The 22,944-nt window shown below is 54.5% G+C and overlaps 4 protein-coding genes across 4 annotated transcripts; 2 read left to right on the top strand and 2 right to left on the bottom strand.

The window, feature by feature from the left end:
- Positions 1-494: 494 nt before the first annotated feature.
- Positions 495-4,631, top strand: COCSUDRAFT_41388 (hypothetical protein; the record flags this gene model as incomplete). The annotated part of the gene is made up of 13 exons (XM_005648566.1): positions 495-539; positions 669-857; positions 1,031-1,186; positions 1,318-1,484; positions 1,652-1,805; positions 1,925-2,104; positions 2,213-2,344; positions 2,457-2,552; positions 2,727-2,960; positions 3,086-3,370; positions 3,598-3,831; positions 4,080-4,229; positions 4,389-4,631. The coding sequence occupies 13 exons, from the start codon at positions 495-497 to the stop codon at positions 4,629-4,631; spliced, it is 2,265 nt and encodes a 754-aa protein (XP_005648623.1).
- Positions 4,632-5,297: 666 nt separating this feature from the next.
- COCSUDRAFT_47131 (hypothetical protein) lies at positions 5,298-7,368 on the bottom strand (the record flags this gene model as incomplete). The annotated part of the gene is made up of 8 exons (XM_005648565.1): positions 7,052-7,368; positions 6,810-6,899; positions 6,580-6,731; positions 6,331-6,453; positions 6,092-6,209; positions 5,882-5,977; positions 5,626-5,760; positions 5,298-5,459 (listed from the first exon to the last, which is right to left on the bottom strand). Exons 1-8 carry the CDS (start codon positions 7,157-7,159, stop codon positions 5,298-5,300), a joined length of 984 nt encoding a protein of 327 aa, XP_005648622.1. The 5' UTR covers positions 7,160-7,368.
- Positions 7,369-8,979: 1,611 nt separating this feature from the next.
- Positions 8,980-16,481, top strand: COCSUDRAFT_47130 (WD40 repeat-like protein; the record flags this gene model as incomplete). The annotated part of the gene is made up of 13 exons (XM_005648564.1): positions 8,980-10,305; positions 10,511-11,260; positions 11,358-11,418; positions 11,532-11,671; positions 12,536-12,679; positions 12,774-12,950; positions 13,039-13,218; positions 13,685-13,798; positions 14,587-14,792; positions 15,106-15,269; positions 15,553-15,746; positions 15,961-16,086; positions 16,203-16,481. 13 exons carry the CDS (start codon positions 8,980-8,982, stop codon positions 16,479-16,481), a joined length of 3,861 nt encoding a protein of 1,286 aa, XP_005648621.1.
- Positions 16,482-16,671: 190 nt separating this feature from the next.
- Positions 16,672-18,382, bottom strand: COCSUDRAFT_65728 (hypothetical protein; the record flags this gene model as incomplete). Its single annotated transcript, XM_005648563.1, has 5 exons — positions 16,672-17,139; positions 17,356-17,516; positions 17,719-17,854; positions 18,003-18,192; positions 18,285-18,382. 5 exons carry the CDS (start codon positions 18,380-18,382, stop codon positions 17,056-17,058), a joined length of 669 nt encoding a protein of 222 aa, XP_005648620.1. The 3' UTR covers positions 16,672-17,055.
- Positions 18,383-22,944: the final 4,562 nt, after the last annotated feature.

Raw genomic sequence — 22,944 nt, 5'->3', positions numbered from 1 at the left:
AAGGTATTGATTGCCTGCTGATTGATTCCTCACCGTTTGTGGCAGATGGGATACCCAGCTTCTTCAAATTGATCCACAGAACGGCCGAATTTTATTTAGAAACAGGAAAGGAGCCGACGTATTCGATACAGAGGTAATTCAATTTTTCTTTGCTCCACATCCTTTCGAGGTGCTGATGTTTTTGCACCTTGTGCTGACTGGCATATTTCGCCTCTGCAGGGTGAGGCATTGGATGTACTCTCTGCTATGGCAGACATAGAGGTATCCTCTTGGCCCTTAATGCAACTTTGTATAAAATCTTGTACTTCGCTCCTTGATGTTGCACGTCACTGGCAGACTTCAAGCAGATTATCTTACAATGTTGATGTGATGTGGACATGCAGATCATGGAGCGTGGCTGCGCCTTGCTTGGGTATGTACCCATTGGGAATATCGGGATGCTGCTGCTTGCCACAAGGCTGCGAAATGCAGCAACCCTTCCTGGCGGCCATATCATGCGCCTGGTGACAGAGAGCCGCTGGTTGCAGCTGCCATTGCCGGTAAAGAGCATGACACTGTCAACCCTGTCCTTTCCGGCATTTACCTAGAACCAGGAGGTTGAATGTTACGCTCCCTGACAGACCCACCAATGCCTGATTCTAACGTGCTGCTTTCCTGGTACTTTATAGGAGTCCGGGCAGCGGCTAACGCCAGAGGAGGTGGACCGGGTTGAGATGATGCCCAAATTCACGCTGAACAACGCTCACTATTTCTGTGAGACAGCCGACATCACCCGGCCATTCCCCAGCAGCCACAGCGTGGACAACCCCAGCTGGGAGTTTGTGTGGAACCGCTGGCTCGCCGCATCTCTGCGGAATGTTGGACTGCTGTCGCACTGTCCCCACCTCTTGCAGGCATGCCATTCCTGCCCATCTTGTTGTGGAGATTGTTGTGATTAACAGCACCAAAACAAATGTCGGAATTTCAGAGGTTTAGACATCCCTGCAATTCATCTTGGGAGTCATAAACTGATGGGTATCCTGTGTAAAAGGGTGTGGTGGAGTCACGGACATTAGAGGACAACAGGGGCCTGCGTTACACCCTCGTGCTCTTCTCACGGCGGAGCAGGCTGCACCCTGGCATGCGGTACATTGCACGGGGGCTGAACAGCTTGGCATCTCCGGGCAATGAGATTGAGTGTGAACAGGTACTGTGCACACATCAAGCTGACGAGTGCTTGGTGCTGTCATTCGAATGGCATGGCTCATTTGTAATTTGTCACAGCAATGATGTGTATCGCTTATGATGTACCTCTTCACTGTTTTGTGGCATGTGCAGCTGTTGTGGTTGGCGCCACAGAGCCCGGGCGCTGCGCTGTCTTGGAGCAGCTATGTGTGGCGGCGAGGAACGGTGCCGATCTGGTGGGGAGTGGAGATCAAGTCTGGGGGAGTGGGTGAAGCCACAATCGTTGTCAGCGCTGACAGACCCTACAACGGCACCAGAAGGTCAGCCTATGCCCAGGTCGTTTTATGCAGCTGGCACATGCAGGCCTCCTTTGCCTTTTGGTGATATGTGTAACGAGGCCTGTCTGTTGAAGTCCTTGAATCAGGTACATGTTCAGAGGGCAAATGTATCCAGAGAAGGGGCAGTTCTGACAGTCAAACCACTGCAGGTACTTCCGCCGCCTGCAGAAGCGATACTCGCCAGAGGATGCCAGCAAGAAGACTGCTTCATGCAACGGCGAAGATGTCGCCAAAGAGCCGTCTGAGCTGCAGGGCGTCAACACACCAGTCACTTGCATCAACCTGCTGCGGTGCAATATGCAGGTTGTGTATCCCAGTTTTAATGCATCCAAGTCCCTGTACTCATGTTTACTATTGAGGATTGACTCCACAGTATGCCTGGATCATTTGCTTCCCTCTGAGATTTGAATTTTTGCATGCAGAGGAAGGATGAGCTGCTGCTGTCAGAGCACTTCTCAGAGGGGCTGCGCACTGTGCGCAAGCGGCTGCCTGGCGCGCCTCTGCGGGTCATCAACTTTGACTGGCATGGCATGGTCAAGGACTTGCGCGAGAAGGGTGCTGTAGAGGGGCTGTGGGCACTGCTGGAAACCATCATTGCTCAGGTGCGGCTGTGCACATATCTGATCAATCATAACAGCTGTGCAGTTTCCTTCGTGTCGTTCGTATACATGCATATGTGGGTGGGACTGAGAGTGCCACTGTGCATGCAGAGCGACATTTCTGTCGGCACGCTGGAACCGTCTGGGACTGCTGTGCAAGAGGAGAGCGAGTCTGAAGAGAGGGCGCGCAGCGGTGCTGATGCCAGCACATCTGGTGCCACTCCCTGGGGAGACGAATGGAAGGTGAGGACAGCCAATTGCTTCAACATGTCCTGGCCACTATATTGTTTTTGTGTTTGATAGCCTGACTTACCCTGAAATCCTCTCTTAAGAGACACCGCTGTGCTGTGCGCAGATTCACTGGCGCAGCCGGCAGTGCGGTGTGGTGCGCTACAACTGTGCAGACTCTCTGGACCGCACCAATGCAGCCTCCTACTTTGGCGCAGTGCAGGTGGGCTCTTACCATTCGCCTTCCTCAGCAAAACAACGCGTAACAACTTGACAAAGACGTTGTCCATTTGTGCAAGAAGTGACATCCTTTACACAGTAGAACTGTCCTGTTGCAATTCCTTTGTCAGTGATCTCAGTGGCTGGGTGTTATAGTCGTAGAGGTGTCCTGGTGCAGGTGCTCTCCGAGCAGTGCCGGCGGCTGGACATCGGCATAGAGGCGAGCAGTGCGCACATAGCGGCGCTGTCAGAGGCCAGGGGCGTCGCACGCAAGAAGCCAGCCTGGAACTTGGACATCAGCAGCATCCACCGCCGCATCAAGGAGGACATGCGCACCAGCCAGCGCACCAAAACAGGCGCCGGCGAACCGCCTCCGTACAATGGCGACTCCTCTCTGCCGCCTGGCTGGGAGGTACAGCACTACACCATTTCCTATTCTGTACTCTTTATTGGCAGTGCTGCGCACTCTTTGCAAGCGCTCTTTCTGTGCTCACTAGTCATCCTCAGGTTGTTTAGAGTGAATCTATGTGTTGCCAGGCAAGGAAAGATGAGGTGACAGGGCGCCACTTCTACATAGACCACAACACCCGGAAGACCACCTGGGTGCGGCCGGCATCGCCCCTGCCGGCCCCGACAGCGCGCACCCCTGACAGCGCCACTCCAGTGGGAGGCTCCCCCGACGGCTCCTCTGATGACCTCGCTAGCGCAGCCGACGATGCCAGCGAGGCAGCAGTGGCGCCGGCAAATGCGGAGCCGGATGCAGAGGTTGCTGGCAAACCAGGGGAGCAGCGCTTTGGCCTCTTTGGCCTGAGCGTGGACGAGGTGAGAGCTTGACAGCACTCCTGATGTGCTTGCAAAGGGGAAGAAGAGCTGACATATTTAGAGCATGTCGAGCTGGCAAGTGTAGAGCAGAGCTGTAGAGCTGGATTGCTGCAGGGTACATTAGAGCAGACATGACCACTAATACAGCACAAAGGGATTCAAGTACAAGAGGTCGAAAATAACATTGAATAATGGCGCATGTCAGATGGCACATGTTTTGATCGCAGGTGAGGTCGCGGCTGCGGCCGGATCTGGTGGCGCAGCACGCGGAGATATTCCTGATCAACGGCGACATGAACAGCAACCTGTACACGTCGTCGCGCGCGATGCACAGCGCGATCCTGTCGCTGCTGCAGCCGGACGGCAGCGGCATGAGCAAGGCCGGCGTGGGGCGCCTGCAGAACATCAGCGTCTCCGTGCAGCGCCGCTGGAACAACGTCCTCTCCGACTCCACCCGCCAGGTGCCCCTCGCTGACATCAGCACTTCTAGGAGCTGAAGTCTAGAGTCTTAGAGCTAAACGACTGCTGCTCTTCCTGACCGCAGCATTTGCTGTGTAGGCTTCAACTCAGGCAGGTTCAATGTGTGTCATGATAAGCGCTGTGTGCTTCCACCACTGTGAGTGGAAATTTGTCCAAAAATTTGGGCGGACTTTCCAACAGAATGTGGCAAAATATACAAGAATGAGAGAGATCTTGTGCAATGTGGCAGACCATTGTGGAGCTGTTTCTGGGCTTGCGGCTGCCCTCGTATTTCCCATCAGCGCGCCTGCCCTTCACCGACACGCTGCCGCTGGACGAGGACAGCGACGCCGCTGAGTCCGACACTGAAGAGCCATTTGTCAGTGCCGCCAGATCCCAGGTACACCCCTTACCCTTTCCCTTCCTGCATTCATTGCATGGAATCGGCTTTTTTGCCTTTATTTGGGTGCAGTTGCATGGATTGCTCTATGGCAGACTGTTGGCATGGGAATGTCTGGCACAACTCTGCCTGAGGTGCTGTGTGTGGGATGTGCAACAGGGGTGGAGCCCGGACCTTGTGAACCAGCACACGCTGTTGGAGGCATCAAGGGATGCTCCTGTGGAGGAGGCGCCTGCACCTTCGCCGTGGCAGCAGATCGGCCAGGAGCCGGGTCACATCCTGGACCAGCTCACTCTCAGTGATGTGCAGCAGGCGACACAGCCGGTCCTCCCGACTACCAAGGGGGACCTCCCTGTCACCGCCGTCGGCAGCGGAGCTCAAATGAAGGACATGCAGATGTAGCTGCCTTGCGCGCAGAGAGTGAGGGTCAGCAATGTATTCCCGGTCGTTTCCGCGTCACTGATAGATTGAGTGTGATTAATCTTGAGTGCAACTTGTCGTTGACCTCTGTAGAATAGATTCATCAAGGAACCAGAGACTTGATCAAGCCGAGGCATTGTGGTATTGTGCTCAATGATCATACGAGCTCATAGTGACTTCAGAATGCATCCCTGCATTTTACAAATGTAAATGCTATGGCCATGGATGTGGGGCTATGTGTTTATCTCAATCCAAGCAGATGCACTTTGCATTTTCTCAAATACAATCTCCAGTACCAATCTGCATATTTTCATATTGCTCAAGGACAACTCAAGAAGCGAAACTGAATCTCTCGTCCGGCTGGGTCCCCTTATATACCGTAGTATATATGGTATCACCTTGAGGCTCGAGGTGATAAGTCGTAGAGCAACATTAACATTGATTTTGCGTTATTGGCCATCCATTGAAAGCGCTACATGATCTGAGAACGGATTGAACAGTCACTGAGCTAAGCCTGCAGGCTGATCAGTCAAGACAACCGATTGAGTCAGCTCCAGGAAAAACCCCTCCCCTCACTAATAGACCACAGGGTACTGTGTTTGTACTCAATGATCAGAAAACAAAAAGGTTGTCTGCAGGTGTCTCTAGTCACAGACAGGGCGGTGTGAAGCACTTGTCTCTGATCCACTTTGTTGCCACCCACTTCTCTCCAGCCATCACAGGGCAGCCGCCATGCAGTGCATGCTTGTCGAAGGTTCCATTGGGGTGCATGGAATAAAACATGAGAGCATCTCCCATGCGGGGCTTGTACTGCACACCAGCACGGCACTCATCAGGGCTATTGGTAGGTACAGGGGCAGGCTCATCAGAGAAGGCAGCAGAGAAGGCACCAAACTGACAAGTGCACAACACCACTTGCCGAACACGTGCGCCTGCACACTTGCAAAATTGCTGTGTGGCCAACCAGTGAGCTCACCTTGAAACCTGTGGTACAAGACTTGTAATTGAATCCTGTCATTTTCAATAGATCTGGGCCGTATCGGCCCTCCAGCGGGAAGATTGTCTCGCCTCCCTCTTCCACATCTGTCAGGTAAAAGAGAATGGTAGCCATCTGCATGGCAGCATCGCACATCGTCAAGACATGTGTAGCAGTTGAGGCACAATGTATAAGAGAAACGGCAATTCTTGGTGGGCTGATCCTGTAAAATTGTGTCTTCCATGCCATTCCTCACCCTTTGGCTTGGCTGAGGACCGTAAGATTCCGGCTCAAAAATGTCGTAGTGGCTATCGTAGTGTTGGCCGTCCTGATAGCGAAGTACATTGAAGGGCTGCAAACACAAGGAAAGTTGTCAGATCATGTCTTCTCCATTGGACAGGGCAGAAGAAGCTTGGAGCTTGCCATGTAAGGCTTAGCATTGCATGTCCCAGTCAAGAGTACACACCTCTCCATGCGACACCGGCAGTCCAGTGACCTGCGCAGCTTTCTCCTCCACCCACGCTATGACGCCTGCTGGGTCATCCTTCCTACTCATGAAGGTCCCTTGACTCGTCCGCACATTCCTGCAACAAATCATGACCCCCTTGAGACCTTAAACATCAATGTCTAATGGGTCATCAGAAGCGTGTCCTGTTTTTTATCTTAAACTGAGCATGCAAATTGATGGGAGTATTGCAAACTCACTCCGTCTCCTGCGGCCCCTCGGTCGTGCGCAGGGCAAGACCTGACGGCGCCAGTCTTGCCTTTGCAACTTTCACAAAGTGCTTGCAGCGCTCCGGGTCTATGAACCCAGGATATAGTATTATTCTGCGCAACAAGCAGCACACCCCCTCAGCTCCTTGGGCACCTCCAAAAATTTGATCCTAACATAAAGCAGATTGCAGCTTGATCTTTGCACAAGTCAATGGTGCTTTTGAGAACCTGTCAGCTCACCTAGGGTACCAGCTGATGAGCTGCTGAGGTTGGACTGAGTAAAAGTCATTGCCAGACTCTGCACCTTTCACAGAAGGTGCTCTTTGAATCGCTTTTGTAGCAGCAAGTGCCTCCTCAAATGTGGTGAACAAAGGCTCCGTGCCCGGTGCAACCTGCCACGCATTCAACCATTTCAGAGCTCCATCAATTGATAGGACATATGAGTCACATCTGCTTAGGATTGCACCCACCTCTCCAGGCTCCCCATTCTTGGACTGCTTCTCTATGGCTTGCCGCCGCGAAGGCTGGCTCTGGCTCTGTCTCAGACCCGCCTTAGTGAACTGCATGTGACAAATAGGGATTTAACGATTTCCTCCACCTTGATCGTGCTAAAAGGAAACCATCAGAAGCGATCCACCGAGTACTACCCAAGGATGCTGCCTTAAGCTCTTTGGATACATGCATAGAATACATCGCTGAAAAGCTTCCTCACCCCACTAGGTGCCTGTGGTAGTCCAGGTATTTCTTGTACAAATCGTCCAAAGATGAAGCTCAACGCGCAGAAGCAGAGAAGAGTGGTTACAGAATATCCTCTGCTCATACTACTATGATCACAGTATTTACTGCCAATCGACACACTGCATGGAAGAGCTCGAGCAGACCTCCAAGCATCCAAAAGAGGATTGCTTGACAGTCAACAGATAGTGCCACAACAACTATAACGACACTTGCTGATCAATGGCCAACCAAGGACGGTACAGCGTTTGCACTCATGTGAACAGACCACAAGCCTTTGATTGCGTGATCGTGCGAGGAAATACAAGGTCTTTTGGCGAGAGCATGCGCCTTCATGCTGCAGTTGCCTGAATAGGAGCTCTAGTACGAATGGGCATCCAGCTGTCGCTGTGCAGAACATTAAAATTTTCAGCGATACGAATTGCTGCAATAAAGCAAAAGGCTTAAAAATGGCGGAGGGCGTACAGGTATCCAGCACCGTGGCGATAAAGGGGATGTACCGCAACATTGGAAATAAAGGGGTTGTAATGGTAACACCAGCACTGTTAAATATGCGGCACTAAATCTATTGCGTTACTGCGGAAAATCTTATTAAATGAAATATGTGATACTTCATTGCTGGTATTGGGGTCAGCTCGAGCGTACCCTTCGTGCTCATTGCCTGTCTAGTAAAACCCAATTCTCCACAAGTCACCATTTCCTAGTCCCTACATGATTCTACCGAAAAGGCAACTTAAAACGTTTCCGTTTATATGTACCTCGCAGAAAGAGAATGTGGACTTGAACGGGCCTCCGAGGCAGGCGGTTGGTGCTTTGTTATCTGCTGTCCAGGTACTGAGTCACTCCATTGAAGGGTTGCAGTATCGCCTTGAAGCCACTGCCACTTTCCAGGTCGACTACTGTTCGATTAAAGGATCTTTGGGACCCTGTGGAGTAAGCTCTCCTGCTATCCTATACAGGCGTCCTTGGTTGACCTAAAACAAGAGGTGGCAGCAGCAAAGACTCTCAGCAACACAGCCAACATTGTTCTGCAGTCTTCCAAGACCAAAGGCCAGAGCCAGAAGACCATCAACCCCACAGATGGTCCGGGAGGTCAAAATTCGCAGCTGTGCACCTGGCTCCTGCTGGGGGTGAGGAGACTTGCACATATCAATTTCAAGCTTCCCTACGTTGGCCAGGGTCCTGATTCGGTGGCAGTAGTGAATCTTCTGTCTGTTTGCAGGTGGCTCTTGCAGAAGCTGTGCAGAAGGGGCAAGCTGGAAGCAAGAACAATGCAGTGCCAGTAGCATTGGCAACTCATGAAGAGACCCCGCAGGAGCCCGTTGGCAATGTCAGAGAGGTTCCAGGTGACCAAGACCTTATTGGCATCCCTGTATTTGGATATGTAGATGTCAGCTGGACGTTCTTGAAGCTTATCACTCTGCTCAAGCTAGCTTGTTCTATTTATCCCCAGGCCAGCTGGAGCATGAGGGTCGCATTGCTGCCCTGGAAGCGCAGCTGGCTGAGTTCCTGTCAAGGCAGCAGAATGCTCCTGGGCCTCCCCAGCAATCTGATCGCCATCTCATGGACGCATTGGACTGCAAGGCTGTTCGAGCAGAGGACCTCAACAGCTTCCTCGGACGCCTTGTGAGCAGCCTGTGCAACCTTCTTGGGCTGGCAACACCTCACAATGATGTTTGTGTCAAATTCAACCTGATGCTTCTCCAGGAGGACTCTCATCAGAGCTGTCGTCACCAGCATGTGCTGCTTAATTATGCAGGCATTAACAGAGGAGAAAGTAGAGAATCTTGCGAGTGTCTCAGCGCAGATTGGAATCTTCCAGGTATGCAGCCTCTTCCTCATTGCACGTTCGATTCAAAGTATTTTAATGCTGTGTTCACTGTATGTGCTCTGAAGGCGACTGTGATGGTGCAGTCATTTACCAGCACTGCATTCATGTGGCAGGGTGAGCTGGCGATCTGCAAGGCAAGCACCACCCAGCTTGATAGGACAGCACTGGATGCGCAAGAGGTTGCACAGAGCATGCGGGCGCTGGATGGCCAAGTGTGCCTTCTGGGCAGGAGAGCGGATGAGACTGTGGCGGCCATGAGCAGGCTGGCAGCGCAACAGGCCGCCAACAATCACAGCATGGCAGTCGTGGCAGCACAGCAGGTGCAGCTGCAGGCCAGGGTGGACGCCTTGGAGCAGGCACAGGCAGGAGGCAATCCCCCTTCTCTCCTGGGCAGACTTGCGGAGGTGGAAGACCAGTTGAACCTCTGGGGAGCCACCCTTGCCGTTGTGGAGATGGGGCAGGAACGCCTCAAGCAGGCTTGGGAAGACCGGCAGGACAGACAGGCGAAGGAAGGCATGCAGGATGCCTTTGCAGATCAGCTGGCACCTTCGGAGGAGGAGCTCACATATGTGAAGCAGCACAGCCTGACCGCCACTAAGCATGCTAGCAGGGCTAAGACACAGCACGAGGATGTGCAAGCACAGCTGGAAAGCCAGCGCGCAACCCTTGCCACTATGACAGAGCAGCAGACTGCCATAGTAAGCAGCTTTGCCGCTCTCGAGGCTGCACACGCAGCTCTGGCAGCAGGCAGCGGCACCCGTACAGACACTGCAAACGCAGGCCTGGCAAGCCTGGAGGGCAAGGTTGCTGAGGTGGCTGCAGACTTGCAAGCCCTGGCTGAGAAAGCAGCCAGCTCACAGGCAGCCCCATCGACTGATGCCCTTGCCCAAGAGTCCAAGGTGCCGGCCGCCCAGCAGCACCTTGCACAGGAGCTTGCCGAAGTGAAGTCAGAGATCGAGCAGCTGAACCTGGCGATGGTCTCGGAAGCATCCAAATTTGCTTCCACCCTCGAGGGCCTGAGCTCGGCACAGTCAAGCACGGCGACGACAGTCAGTACCCTGCAGGCAGGGCTCAGCCATGCATCCGAGGAGCTCACACAGCTGAATGCGGCCGTCAAGAAATCCGATGCGGCAGCGCTGGAGACGCAGCAGCATGCAAGCAGCTGTGTGGACGGCCTGCAGGCCCAGGTGGGTGCATGGACGTCCTCTATGGAGGCCCTGGAGGCAGACCATGAGCTGGCAGCAGAAGAGACCAGCAAGGCACTCAAGACGCTGGCGCGCGTCAATGCCGACAACCGGGCGATGCAGCATGCGCAGCTGGAGCTCGCGGCTGACTGCTCCTCCCAGCAGGCCGCCATTGCACAGCTGCAGGCCGCCTGCGACGGCACGACTGCAAACATGGTGAGGCCTTCATTTTGGGGCATTTATTTTGTATTACGGTGTTTCATCACATCTCTGAATCTGTGCTAATTGATGGTCATCTCTGTCTTTCATTTTGTTTGATTTGTTCTTGAGCAAGTTGTGACGTCCTAGACTGGATCCATGATTCCTACTGCAGGGTCCCTCTGCCATTCGTATTCTTGAGGTCATGCTTCTGGCAATGCAGGGTGCTCTGGCGGCGCGCTTGGATGCACTGGACAAGCATGCCCAGGAGGCGGCAGAAATCAAGAGCCTGGCGGAGCATGTGGCCCAGCTGAAGGCCGGCGCAGCGCGGACGATGAAGGCGCTGGCCGCAGCGGAGCAGCAGGCCGACGCGCGCATTCGGCGGCAGGAGTCGGAGCTGCATCTGCTGCAGGAGACTGTGCTGGAGCTGGGGGAGGCAGTGCACGTGGCTGAGATCAGCGAGGCCGCCTGGGGGGACTCCCTGGCCAGCGTGCAGGCAGAGGTGGAGCACGTGCAGCAGGGCATGGAGGACTCCATGCAGCGCATGTCAGAGGCGCTGCGCACAGACCTCACGCGCTACGCAGATTGCCTCTCGCAGGCGCGCGCGGTGCTGTCTGACCATGCACAGCAGCTTGAGCGCCTGTCCGCGCTGCCGGCGCAGGTTGCTGGTCTGTCTGAGGAGCTGGTCCCCCTCCAGCAGACTGGCGCTCAGATGAGGGCTGAGCTGGACGGCCTCGCAGCGCTGCCTGGGCAGTTGGTGCAGCTGTCCCAGGAGGTGACTGCGCTTGAGGTCAAGCAGGGTGCAGCCTCAGCAGCGGCAAAGGATGCGGCAAGCGCGTCAAGCAAGCAGATCGAAGGTGTCCGGGCCGAGTTGGAGTCTCTGCATGCGCAAGTCTCGGTCGTGGCTCAGCAGGGCGAATCAAATGGCAGCCGGCTTGAGGCTGCAGAAAAGCAAGTGGAGGGCATTGACCAGGTGAGGGAGCTGAGCGGATATGGACCCTGATTTGGACACCAATGCAGATTGCCATGTGTCACAGTGCTTCTGACAAGGCTTCTCCTCGGCTTTGCAGGTGCAGAGGGCAGTGTCTGGCATGGAAGGGCGGATCAGAGTTGTGGAGTGCACTGTGGCAGGTGTGCAGCCCCAGGATCTCTTGAGTGCTCTATTTTCTTCACTCGACACTGTTCTGCATGCCTGATACCAAAGACATTGCAGAGATGTCACTGACTGGGTGCTGCCACTGCAGATGCCCTGGAGGAGGCAGCAGCCCAGATGCTGGCTCTGCAGGAGGCTGTTGCCAAGCAGGCAACCAGGATTGCTGCTCTTCAGGCTGCAGCCTGCTCACAGAACAGCCAAGACACTGCATCAAGCGCAACTACAGCGCAGGTGCCTGCGCAAGACACATCAAGCCTTCCTGGGGGCCAGCCAGCAGCCCTGCCATCAGCAGCTGACAGGGGTCGCCAGCAGAGGCAGCGGCTGCATTTCTTTGCGCAGCGCAGCCGCGCAGTCCGGAGGTCCGGCGCGGACTCTGCTAGCACCTCTTGATTGCCTTGTGGTGCCCTGGAAAAAGGCCGACAGGGGTTGTGTAGACATGTTTCTGACGTACTTTACCTTTGTAGGCATTTTACTGTTCAAGTGGTAAAATCAGTCATGTATGCATACAGCTGTTGGTCCAAGCTCAAGTTTGCAAGCAGGTTTCCTGCATGTGCATATGTCTAGAAATGTCCAAGTAGTTGACATGGGTCTTCTATACCAAGAAATGTTTCATGCATGTGAGGTGCTGTGGTATTGCTTTGTTTCCCTTTCCTGTCTACCTCATTTCCCTGAATTGGAAACCTTGTGAATTCTTTCTCACTCCAATGCTGTGAATTTATTCCAATAGGAATATTATTTTAAGGGTATATCTGTAAATTACTCGCCATCGAATGTTCTCGCGGTAGTAGAGAAGCTTTTGCCGAGTGTTGCCACTTTGATGCTTCGTCATACATGGAGTCCCTCAATTACATTGATACACTGTTCAAGGAGTACCTTTTGTTTCGTGGATTTACAACAACTCTGCAGACCTTCAATTCAGACCTTGCAGCAGACCGAGGATGCGGCTTTCAGGTCTGCACAGTGCTCTGGATGTTCTTTGTCCTGGAGCACTATTGGCAGGAGTACACGTTCTCTGATGCCCTCAAAGCATTCAAATACTCATCAGATGCATTGTACCATGTGAAGTTATGTCATGTGGGCGTTATGTTGCTCCAGGTGGACCAGATCTCGACGATGGTTTTCCAGAAGATCATCCGCCAGAACAGAGGCAAACAGCTCATTGACATGCTAGAGTTTCTGGACTCACAATTGTACTGCCACCTTGACGCCAGCTATGAGTCAACCATACGCAAATTAGAGGTGTTTGACCCTCCCTTGGATGGAAAACTGAGGAACAGGAAGCCTTAATTTAATATGAGAGGACAATACCCGTGTACTGACATGGGTTTTTCAGGTGTCCCTCATCAGGTACTTCCTTGTCCATGCCTTGAAGGCTGGCAAGCTGAACGATGTCAGATCATTCTTTGCTGACTTTGGAGACATGCTCATGAGCGGCCCTGACGCCAAGGAATGGAGCCCCTGGTTTGCCTTGCCCTATGTGCATTCTCCAGCAAATCACCCTACCTTTCAGGTGAGACAAAGAATGTACTAACTTTGCATTGGATGCTAAGGCCATGGGATTGTGCATCATTTATAGAGGGCCACATCCTGGGCAGCAGGTGTTCTTCACAAAGGAGTGGGCGCAATTGGTGGAGACGTCCTTCCGCAATTTCATTGCAGAGGTTATCCAGAAGCTACCGCTGCCCGCTGTGCTCCGCTTTGACACAGACCGGCGGTTGCGAGTTTCCCTGCAGCATCAATGCAGGCAGCTCCAGAAGGAGAAGGCCAGACTAGAAAAGGTGCAATTGGCGCCCCCCTTAGGACTGCATCTGCGCCTGGTAGATCATGAGAACTGCGTAATATGCTTGTCGCCTTTGTTCTTACTATCTTGAGATTCTAGTGTCCACTGCAGATGTTGCAGCAGAGGCTGCAGGAGAGTCCTGTTGCTACCGTCAGTGAGAGCGGGCGATTAAGTTTGGTCGACCACATCCTCGATGATGAGTATGCACCCAGCAGCAGTAGCTCACCACTGCCTAGCACATACACAGCCAGTGCCAAGGTACAGAAACACCTTCAAGTGCTGCATCAGGCTGGTGCCTTTGACTTTGCCTCTGGCTCTGATACGGCGTGCTTCATCATCCCTAATTCGCAGCTTCTTTGTCACAGGCCAAAAGGCAGGAGTTTGGATCAGGTGTTCAGCCCACCCCCACTCAGAACGGAAGCAGCGCAACACAGCAGAGTCTGCCGGCAGATGGGCGCAGGCAGGCGGGCCAGAATCACAGGCGAGATGTCAAGCTTGGGGAGTGGGCACCAGACAGGCGCACAGGGGATGCCAGGCCCCTCATCAGTCTAGAGGCCCAGTCAGAACAAGTCCCAGAGGTACATCCTTCAGTCATCTGCATCCGATGCTGTGATTGCTTTCACTCAAGTCCAGCATCCATTTGCAGGGGTGGCCCATGATTCATTCAATTCACTTGGAGCACCAGAAGAGTGGACTGCCTTTGATGTGCAGGCGCCCGGCTCGCAAAGAGCATCCAGCAACAGTGAATCCGAAAGGTCGATTGTCCGGCGAGGAGCGTTGGATTACAGCGGCAGGAGCACGCCTGAGCCAGATGTCCCAACAGCAGATCCTCCTGTACAGGCTGGCAGGTCTGTTATTCTGCTAGAAAGGGCCACGGTGTCTTTTGTCATTACTTTCACTTCTTTTTGAGTACCTGTGTGTCTGCAAAGTCACTGCTTGAGATCTGCATGAGGAAAGCGAAGTGCATGTCACCGCAGGGCGTCAGGGGCATCTAACCAGCAGTCACAAGACCAAGGCGCAAGCGAGCCATACAGCACCAGCTTGGGAGATGCAGTCGCCTCACTGCACCGCAGGTTCTCGAGCGAGGACGCTGGCAAGGCCGACCTCGTCATGCAGGCACGTTTCAGCCTGCTCCGCAGTTTTTTTTCCCAGAGGCTATAGCTTGGACACTCACTGAGAATCTAGCTTAGCGCTGGAAAGGTCAAGATTGCAGGTCTTGCAGAGAAGGCTGCCCGGCATCTAAGCTCACTGCGATGCTCTTGCTCTTTTGTCTGCCTTGAGTGTCCTTGCCACCAGCTCCCAAACCCACGCATGTTGCTAGATATTTCAACGGCAAAGAAGAGAGAGTCTGAAATTTGACCCACAGGCAGAGGAGCTGGCAGGGCATGACGCGGCGGTGGTGGCGGCGGCGTTTTCGCCGGGCGGCCAGAACGTGGCGACAGCGGACCGTGACGGAGTGGTGCGCATCTGGGCGCCGCAGTCTCTCGCGGCCGACGCCGGCCGTTCCGCCACGCTGCTCACCGGCGCACCCGTCTCCGCCCTCGCCTGGGACGCCCGCGCCGACAAAATCATGTGCGCGCCAGGCCATCCCTCGCTGCACCCTGTAGCTCATGTGGACTCCTGCAATTTTTGTGGACTATAAGTAGAACTACTGGTCGTTTATATAGTGTAATGCTGCTTCCCTCTGACCCTCCCTGTGCTTCCCATAGCCTGTACTTTGTTTCCAGCAGCTGGAAGTGCACCTGTGGCGGCTGGCGCTTGAGGCCCCCTGGAGTTGTTTTGCGCAAGGGTGTGTTGTCTGGGGCTACACAAAGGAATGGTACCTTGCCTAGAACATGTCATGCAAATGGGGGGATCAAGGAGTTCTCTGCTGGCCTGGGCGCAGGCTGGTGGGCACGGTGGGCAAGGGCATAAAGGCGTGGCACGTGGACACCAAGCGCATGGTTGCGCACGTGCGCCTGGACCCCTCCTTCCCGGACGTGCGCACCGTCGCATGCAGCCCCGCCGACCCCTCCTTTGCCTGCGCATCCTCCTCCTCCCACACCTCCGGTACGCGCTCTTCATCCTGTCATTCCTGTCTGGTCATTCCTGTCTGTCTCACCGAGATCGCCGTGAAGACTGTTGCGGCAGCACACGATGAGGATGCGACTGGGCACAAGTTTGCCAAGCTGCTGCCCTGCCCATTGCCTGCACCGTTAGGCAGTACGGGCGCCCTCTCACCACGCCACTGTCTTGATCCAGTCGGCAATCTTGCACCAGATGGAAAGTGAGGGTGGGAGGAAAACACTGTCTCAGTCCCACCGTCACAGTTTGCACCGTATGGCGGGTGAAGGTAAGAGTTATGCAGGGCCGGCGGCGGGGAAGCTGTCGGTATGGAACATGCGGGCGTTCAAGAAGGCGCACACGTTTGCGGTGGGCGGCGATCCGGTGCTGGACTCGCTCGCTTTCTCCACGGACGGCCGCCTGCTCCTGGCCGCCGCCTGCGACGGCTTCCTGCGCCTTTTTAACACCAACGCCAAGTCTGAGGTTATACATTTTGTCAGTGCACTATGTTTCCACCGAGTGGCAGCCCTCCCTCCCTTCTTGGCGCTCGAACTGCCGTCTATATTTTGCATCCTAACCTGGTTTAAACCATGTTTGGAGCAATGACTTGCAGTGCACGTGTCCATTGGCATTGGTCTACTAAATGCCCCTTGTTGCAAGGCTGCGTCCTTGTGATTTTGAGTCTTGTGCATCAAAGGTGGCTGCGTGGGCCGTCGGCGGCGCAGGCGCGCCTGCCTGCGCGCGGTTTGGAGGGAGCGAGACGTCCGTCATTGCTCTGACCGCCTCTGGAGAGGTCCAGTGGTGGGACACAGCCATGCTGAAGGTCAGCGCCTGACTCCATCACACAATAATGCAACCTGCTTCGCCCTGAGGCGGACATGCAAATGGTTGTTTTCGCATGCTGGCAATGTTGCAACAACAGCAACTATGCCGCCGCAGGAGCCTGTGAGGACGGTGGATGCAAGTGCCCACTGCGGCACAAAGGCTCCCCACATGAAGCATGCCCTGGCCGTGAGCAGCGACACCCGTGCACTGGTGTTGACATCTATGACGAGCCAAGTGCCTGTCCTGGTGGAGGGTGCGGACGGCGAGTGGCAGTTCCAGGCCGCTGCCTCGCACAAAGGCCATGTCACAGCGGTGGACTGGCATCCCACCATGAACGTTGTCGTCAGCGGCTCTGCAGATCACAGCGCCAGCCTGACGCATTTGGATTTGTGAGCTGAAGCGAACGAAGCTCAGCTTTATTTTAGAGAATTTGTTGAGAGAGTTTGAGTTGTGATGGTTTTCAGCTCTAAGTCAATGTTAACGTTTCATGCAAGATTTGTATGTGCATGTCATATGGCCATATATGCTGGTGCCAGCATGATCGTAATAAGAAGTGAGGAATGTATTTTCCGCAATTCTCATTATATTCAAGATCATTACAAAGCAAGAAAACAGTTTTGCAATGCAGCATTTCAAGATATACAGCATACAAAGTCAAGATTTTTGAATGCCATGTTTAGCACTTGCCTTTCACAATACTGATGCTGCAGGTCGATAGTCTCATCCTTGAGAACGGTTGTCCGACTTGCTCTCTTAGGCTGGATGCTCAGAACACTCAATTTCTCCTTTCCCTCTCGGATGACTGCTTATTCACCCCCTTGTACCCCTCCATTCAATTCTTGCAATCTGCTACATAAGCAATTCGAGGACAGCACTGAAGAAAGAAATGTAGGCCAGGCCATGCAGCAGTGGCACATTTCTTCCCTCCCATGCACAACCAGAGACACAGTGCATCTTCGTGAACCGTTCAGAAGCGCAGCACCCCATTGATCTGCTTCACGGACAGCGTCAATCCCTTTCCGTTCCGCTCCACCATCGCCTTGGACTCAGCCTGCACATTCATGTGTGAGTGGGTCATGCCACAGAAAAGCACCCAAGGAACTCAAGCCAACAGCCCAGAATTCACCAGATGGGTTGCATTTGCTTCTGAAGGCACCCGTGTTCAAGTGTGCAAACTCACCAAAACTCACCAAATGGATATCATTTGGCGTACATCGAGTGAAGCTACAAGTTCAGAACATGGGCATTTTGTGGCATGTGTGCGCACCTTTGCAGTGCAGGTGCCGGTCTTGGGCAGGGTGAACTGGAGGCCGCCGAAGCCGCGGCTGCCAGAGAGGGGCTTGCCCAGCAGCAGCATGGCCACAGCCGCAACCGCCACCAGGCCCTTGGGCTTGATGTTGTCCACATCCACAGCAAACTCGGGCTGGCCTGCACATTTGCGCACATGCACACAGTCAGGCCCTAACCATAGCCATCCTCGAACACTGCATGGACCGTGATAGTACTGTACTAATATCAATACGCTGCCACACATACGGTATGCACAAGCTGCATGAACAAGCAGGGATGCGCCTACACAGATGAGAAGAGGCGCGGCCAGGGAGAGGTGGCAGCAGGGGACAGCGCTCACCCTTGTAAGACACGCCGGCAGTGGTGTGCAGGTTGAAGGAGACCCTGGGCGGAGTTATGGCAAAGGTCTTACGGATGAACAGGCTCTGACGCGTTGCGCGCAGCATCGCAATCTTCTGACCCGCTTTGCCCCGCAGCTGCAGTCCACAAGCATACTGTCTTGCTTGGCATACCTCCACAGAAAGGACTGCCACAGAAAGGACTGCCAAGGCTTACAGCAAGGGCGAAGGCGCAATTGCAACAAGGCATCTGCAGTGCTGGGTAGAGCATGATGTAAATGCATACCTCGTAAGAGAGTGCAGCATGCGGGAGGTAGGTCTGCTTCTTCACGTTGAGATCCACCCCCAGCTCAGCTGAGAGCTGGTCAGTGACCTGGAGGCCCTTCCGCAAGCGCAGGTAGTGGTGTAGGTTTTGCAGCTTCAGGAAGCCCAGGATGGGCTTGTCGACATGTTGTCCGCTGGAACCCCTTGCGCCTCTGCAAGCCAAAGAGAGGGATGCTCAGCAGGGTCAGAGGAGATGTGGAGCGTTCACCAGTGACGAAAATAGCTCATCTCAACGTTTGCACACCTGTTGCTGCTGCTGCTGGCAGGAGGAGGAGCTGCCACCACTTCAGCATAGCTGTGAGGGCCTGCAGCGGGTGGTGCAGCGGTCTGGACGCCTGACATCTGCTAGCTTCTCGGTAGATGCCTCACCGCCTGATTGTACTCTCGAAGTTGACAGTGTCTTGGCAGAGGGACCTGCAAACACAAACATGTGCATCTCAACACACATTCATTGTTCCCTCTTTCCCATCGAGGTACGGTGTCAGCAGGCTCCTCCCGCAGGATTCATCCCATGCTGGCCCCTGCCAACAAATCTGGGACACACGCAGTTCCACAGAAATAGAACAGCTTTTTATCATACATATCAGGGCACGTCCACCATTACACTGACACGAGTAACTTTCTATCGGCTGTCGCAAGAAGTGGCCAAGGACTTGCCTACAGCGCGGAAAAATCGCAAGTGACACTAGAGCATGCGCATGCAAGTCTCCAAATGTAAACTTTCGCGCAATAGCAGCGCACGATCCTCGACACTTCCACGATGCGAGCCAAAGAGCTCACCAAGATTTCCTGGTGCTGGAACCTCTCTGATCTAGCCTAATTTGGACATCTTTTTGATTCTGCGCCAGGCCGAGGTGTGCTCCGATCCTGGACACCCTTGGCAATCAATTGGATCTACACTTTTATTCGAAAAACAGATGCGTCATATGCCCTGATGAGGACTCCAGGTAGTTCAGTCACGAGGTGCGCACTGGTACTGGCGCACTGTCACAGTTTAATTTATATGTACATGCATGCATGGCAGCTACCTGTTGAAACAGGCGCCTGGGGGGTCTAGACCTTGGGGTCAAGATCTTGTCCTTTTGAGGGTTTCCAAGTTCATCCTTTGTTGCTTACATGACCTATCCTTAATAACACTACCCTTTCTTTCCGAACTGCACTCAGTGTGCACGGTGCACCACGGTTGAGGTAAAGCTCTTTCAGCAGATATTTGCAGAAATTCAATGACTTGCATGGCATTCGCTTTTGTTTGACACTGCGAGGTCCTGAGGGCTGTTCACAGGTTCGTAGAGTTTGAATGTTCATTGAAGCGTGACCCAAAGGGCCCTTTGCCCGCTGCACATGGCAGTGGACACCTATGATCCTTGAACAACTGAAACCATCTTTGCAATACACGCTATTGCACCTTCCACATGGTTATAGGAGCTGGCACAGGCAAGCTGTGTGCCAGGAGGTTTTCTAGAAAAGCCCAGCACAGCTGCTTGCCGAGTACCACTCCACCCAAAAATAATGAACCACACAAAACACAAACAACCATCTGTCCAGACCTTGTGACTTTCGAATTGGCAATTCTTTGCAAACAGAAGCAAGGCAGACATGAACAGTGAAGCGTTGACTGCTCAGTCCTATTGCAAAAACGGATCATTCTCGATCCTCGGTGAAAATCAGTTCCAGCGTTTGAGCTCCCCCACCACGCTTGTGGGCAAGCGTTCCCATTGATGTGATATGCGTTGCAGCAATGCTGTGATTGCTGATGTCACCGCCCCATGCTGCGTCCTGCAGGCGGCGCCAGAGGCGCTGGTGCGGATTCCTCCAGTGGCCACCTTGTCGGCAGCAAGCTGTGCATCTCTGTCAGCGCAGAGGCAGGGATGGCTGCAGTGCAGCTAGGTACTCTGGCAGAGGCTCCCTGGAAGGCCTCAGGCAGATGAGCATCTGCATTTGCCAGACCTTCTTTCACTCAGCTATGTGAATTTTTCTTGTATTCTACCTGAGGACATGGGTTTATACAGCACTACATTCAGTCTGTGTGTTGTAGGGGACAGCATCGTTCCTGAGACAGGAGCATGTTGCAAGAGCCTTACCGTTGCAGAAGTATCGATAGTCCAGGTGGCCGGCCCTGCCATTCAGCAGGCTGACAGCTTGCTCAAGGGAATGCAAATCTGGCGTCCCAGCCGGCTGCGGGTGCACACTTTAAGCTCAGTCACTACAGCAAAGGAAAGACATGGAAGTAGCTGAGAACATTGCTTGACTGGCGTGCAGAGAAATGTCTGAGCTCCATTGAAGCACGTTGCACTGCAAGGTGAGTGGGAAGGTGAGCACAGCAGTCGCCGTGTAAGAAGCTGCAGTCGGACCTGCATGGTCCTTTTCAAGTGGTCGTAGTAGCTCATGAGGTGCATCAAATCGACGCTCGACGCGGCTGCTCCGTGGAAGGCTTGGCCGTTGTGCATCTGCTGCACCGGCGCGCACGCCATCGCATTGCTGGCGGCCAGCATCATGGCAGAGCTGTGCAAGAGCATGGCCGCAGCGCTGCTCTCTGGCATCCCCTGCTGCGCCATGCGGCCGGCCCCCGCCGTGTACGGCTGCTGGAACGAGTGATTGGCCGGCTGAGCGTCGCGCGCGTAATGCTCAGGTGCGTAGGTGCGTTGCTGGCCCTGTGCGGCGGATGCCTGCAGCTCCCGCCAGCTCACAGCCGTCTGCCCGCTGGCTGTGCTGCTGCACCTGAGCTGGCTGAGCGCGGCTGAGCTGCCCTCAGAGCCGCCGAGGGGCAGGTGCTCCTGCTGCAGGGTCGCCTGCGCCGGGAGGCTGAACATGGGCTCTGCCACGGCCTGGGTGTACAAGTCCGTGAGGCTTGCAATGCTTGGGGTGCAGGCGGGCTGGGCTCGCGTGGGCAGGGTGTGGTCCCGCCGCTCCCAGGCCAGCTGCTTCCTGGCCCGCCCAGCAATTGCCAGCTCAGCGGTCTGACCTGGCAGCTGCTGCGCAGTTCCGTCCTCTGCTTTGTAGGCGGTCGGCCCCGGCCACACCTGCATGGCTTCTGCACGGCCCCCATTTGGCTGTCCCAGCTGAGGCACAGCTGCATTGGGGGTGCCTTGCTGCCTGAGACTCCAAGCGCCCTCCATGGCGTTGGGAACAGAGTTGGGACCATTCGGGTGCCCATTGGCGGTGTCATGCGTTGGGGTGGCCGCTTGTGCAGGCAGCAGCCGCGGCGGCCCGACTGCGGACCACGCATCGAGCACTGGCACCTTTGGCAGAGCGCGCGGCGTCTCAGTGGTAATGACCGCTGCCAAGTCGTCTGTGCTGGGCTGCTGCTGCCCGTGCAACGCTGCTGTTGCCTGGTGCGGGACATGCAGCAGCCATCTCAATGCACCAATAAAATAGTATTGGCATAAGACTTCATGATGATTGTCAAAATAAAGCCAGACGTTTGCAGACAGTATGTTGTTGAATGCTGGATCTCTGACTGAGAGTCATTTGCGTACACCACAGCAGCAGTGAAAGGATTTTGCTGAGGTATTCGTTTGTGCTGAGTGACTCACTAGGCCAAAGCAGGGCTGCACAAAACGCCGCTCCCTCTTCGCGCGGGGCCCGGTTGGGATGTGCTGCGCTGACCGCTTCGCGCTGCCGAGCTGACAGGCAGAGCTGGATGCAGCTTCCGGCAGCTTCCCGTTGGCATGCGGCGGGGCAGCCACACCTCCTGCTGCGGCCATGCGCGCCTCATGCGCCAGTGTCTTCTGGTTGCTGTTCACCCAAAATCAACAGATCATCAGCGTCAAGAAGTCCCAAGACTGTGTCTTGCAATGAGTCACCCTGGAAGCCCAAATCGCCTGTAGGGTTTGGGTCCTGGAGTGTTTGGGGAGGACTTCAGGCAGGCAGGCTGAAAATTGTTGGATAAGAATAGCGGGATGCTGAATGGTGGTGGAAAAAACTGGGTCAGGCTGCAAAGGGAGCCAGACATGTGTCATTTAAGGTTGGTGGGTGGTAGGACATTGCTTGGTGGAAATGAGAGGGTGGTGTGAGGGTGGCGGTCACCTGTAGAAGTCTTTGAGGGTGTGGGAGGGGGCGGCGGCAATTTCTGACTCGGTGCCCAGCCAGCGGAAGGCGGGCTTGCGCGAGTCGGGGAGCTGGGTCTTCATCAGCAGGTGCAGGCTGGCCAGGATGTTGGCGATGTCGTACAGCCGCCGCACCTTTGTCTTCAGCTTGTTCGCGTCCCCGCCTGCTCCCTCCGCCTCTGCAAGCAGCACACCACATGCTTGAAATATTGTTGTAGTTCCCAGTGCAGTAGGCGGCACACACTCCCACCGGCTTTGTCTGGTACAGAAGAATATGTGAATAGGCAGCCAGTGACTTTTCAACCCATGCGCCTTGATTTTCTGTGCAAGCGACAGAGTGTCATATATACTCCTATCATCATTCGCTTCCAAGCAAGTGGCGGGGCGGTACCTAGAAGCATCTGAGCAGCCCCTTCCAGGGCAATCACTTTGTCGCCGGGAGCCACCAGAAACATCTGGATGAAGCGCTGCGACAGCAGCCCCAGAGACTTCTCGCGCCTGTCCCCAGAACGGCCGATGCCAGCGTTGCTCCTGTCATCCAAGTTCTCCACTTCTAATCTTGCCAGTGTCGCTGGCAGGTGGAGCAATCCACACCACTTGTATCTGCACAGGCCACAGAAGCTTTAACATTCAGCGTGATGACCAGACTGTTCCAGCATGAGTGGAGAGACCATCACCCCACAATTCTGGCAGCTTGCCGTGTGCATGAGATGCCTCAGCCCTTGCTTACATCCACAGTGCAGAGTAAGTTGTAGACATTGAATCCCGGTTGAAAATTCTTACTGGTTCTTCTGTTGTCGCTCGACGACCTCCACGCTCTCCAGCACATTCACAATGTCATATATGCGCCGCCTCTCC

The sequence above is a fragment of the Coccomyxa subellipsoidea genome (genome assembly GCF_000258705.1).
Source record: "Coccomyxa subellipsoidea C-169, whole genome shotgun sequence".
In the NCBI taxonomy this organism is placed as follows: domain Eukaryota; kingdom Viridiplantae; phylum Chlorophyta; class Trebouxiophyceae; family Coccomyxaceae; genus Coccomyxa; species Coccomyxa subellipsoidea.
Note: the sequence above shows the minus strand (reverse complement) of the source record. Positions and strands in the feature narration are given on the sequence as shown.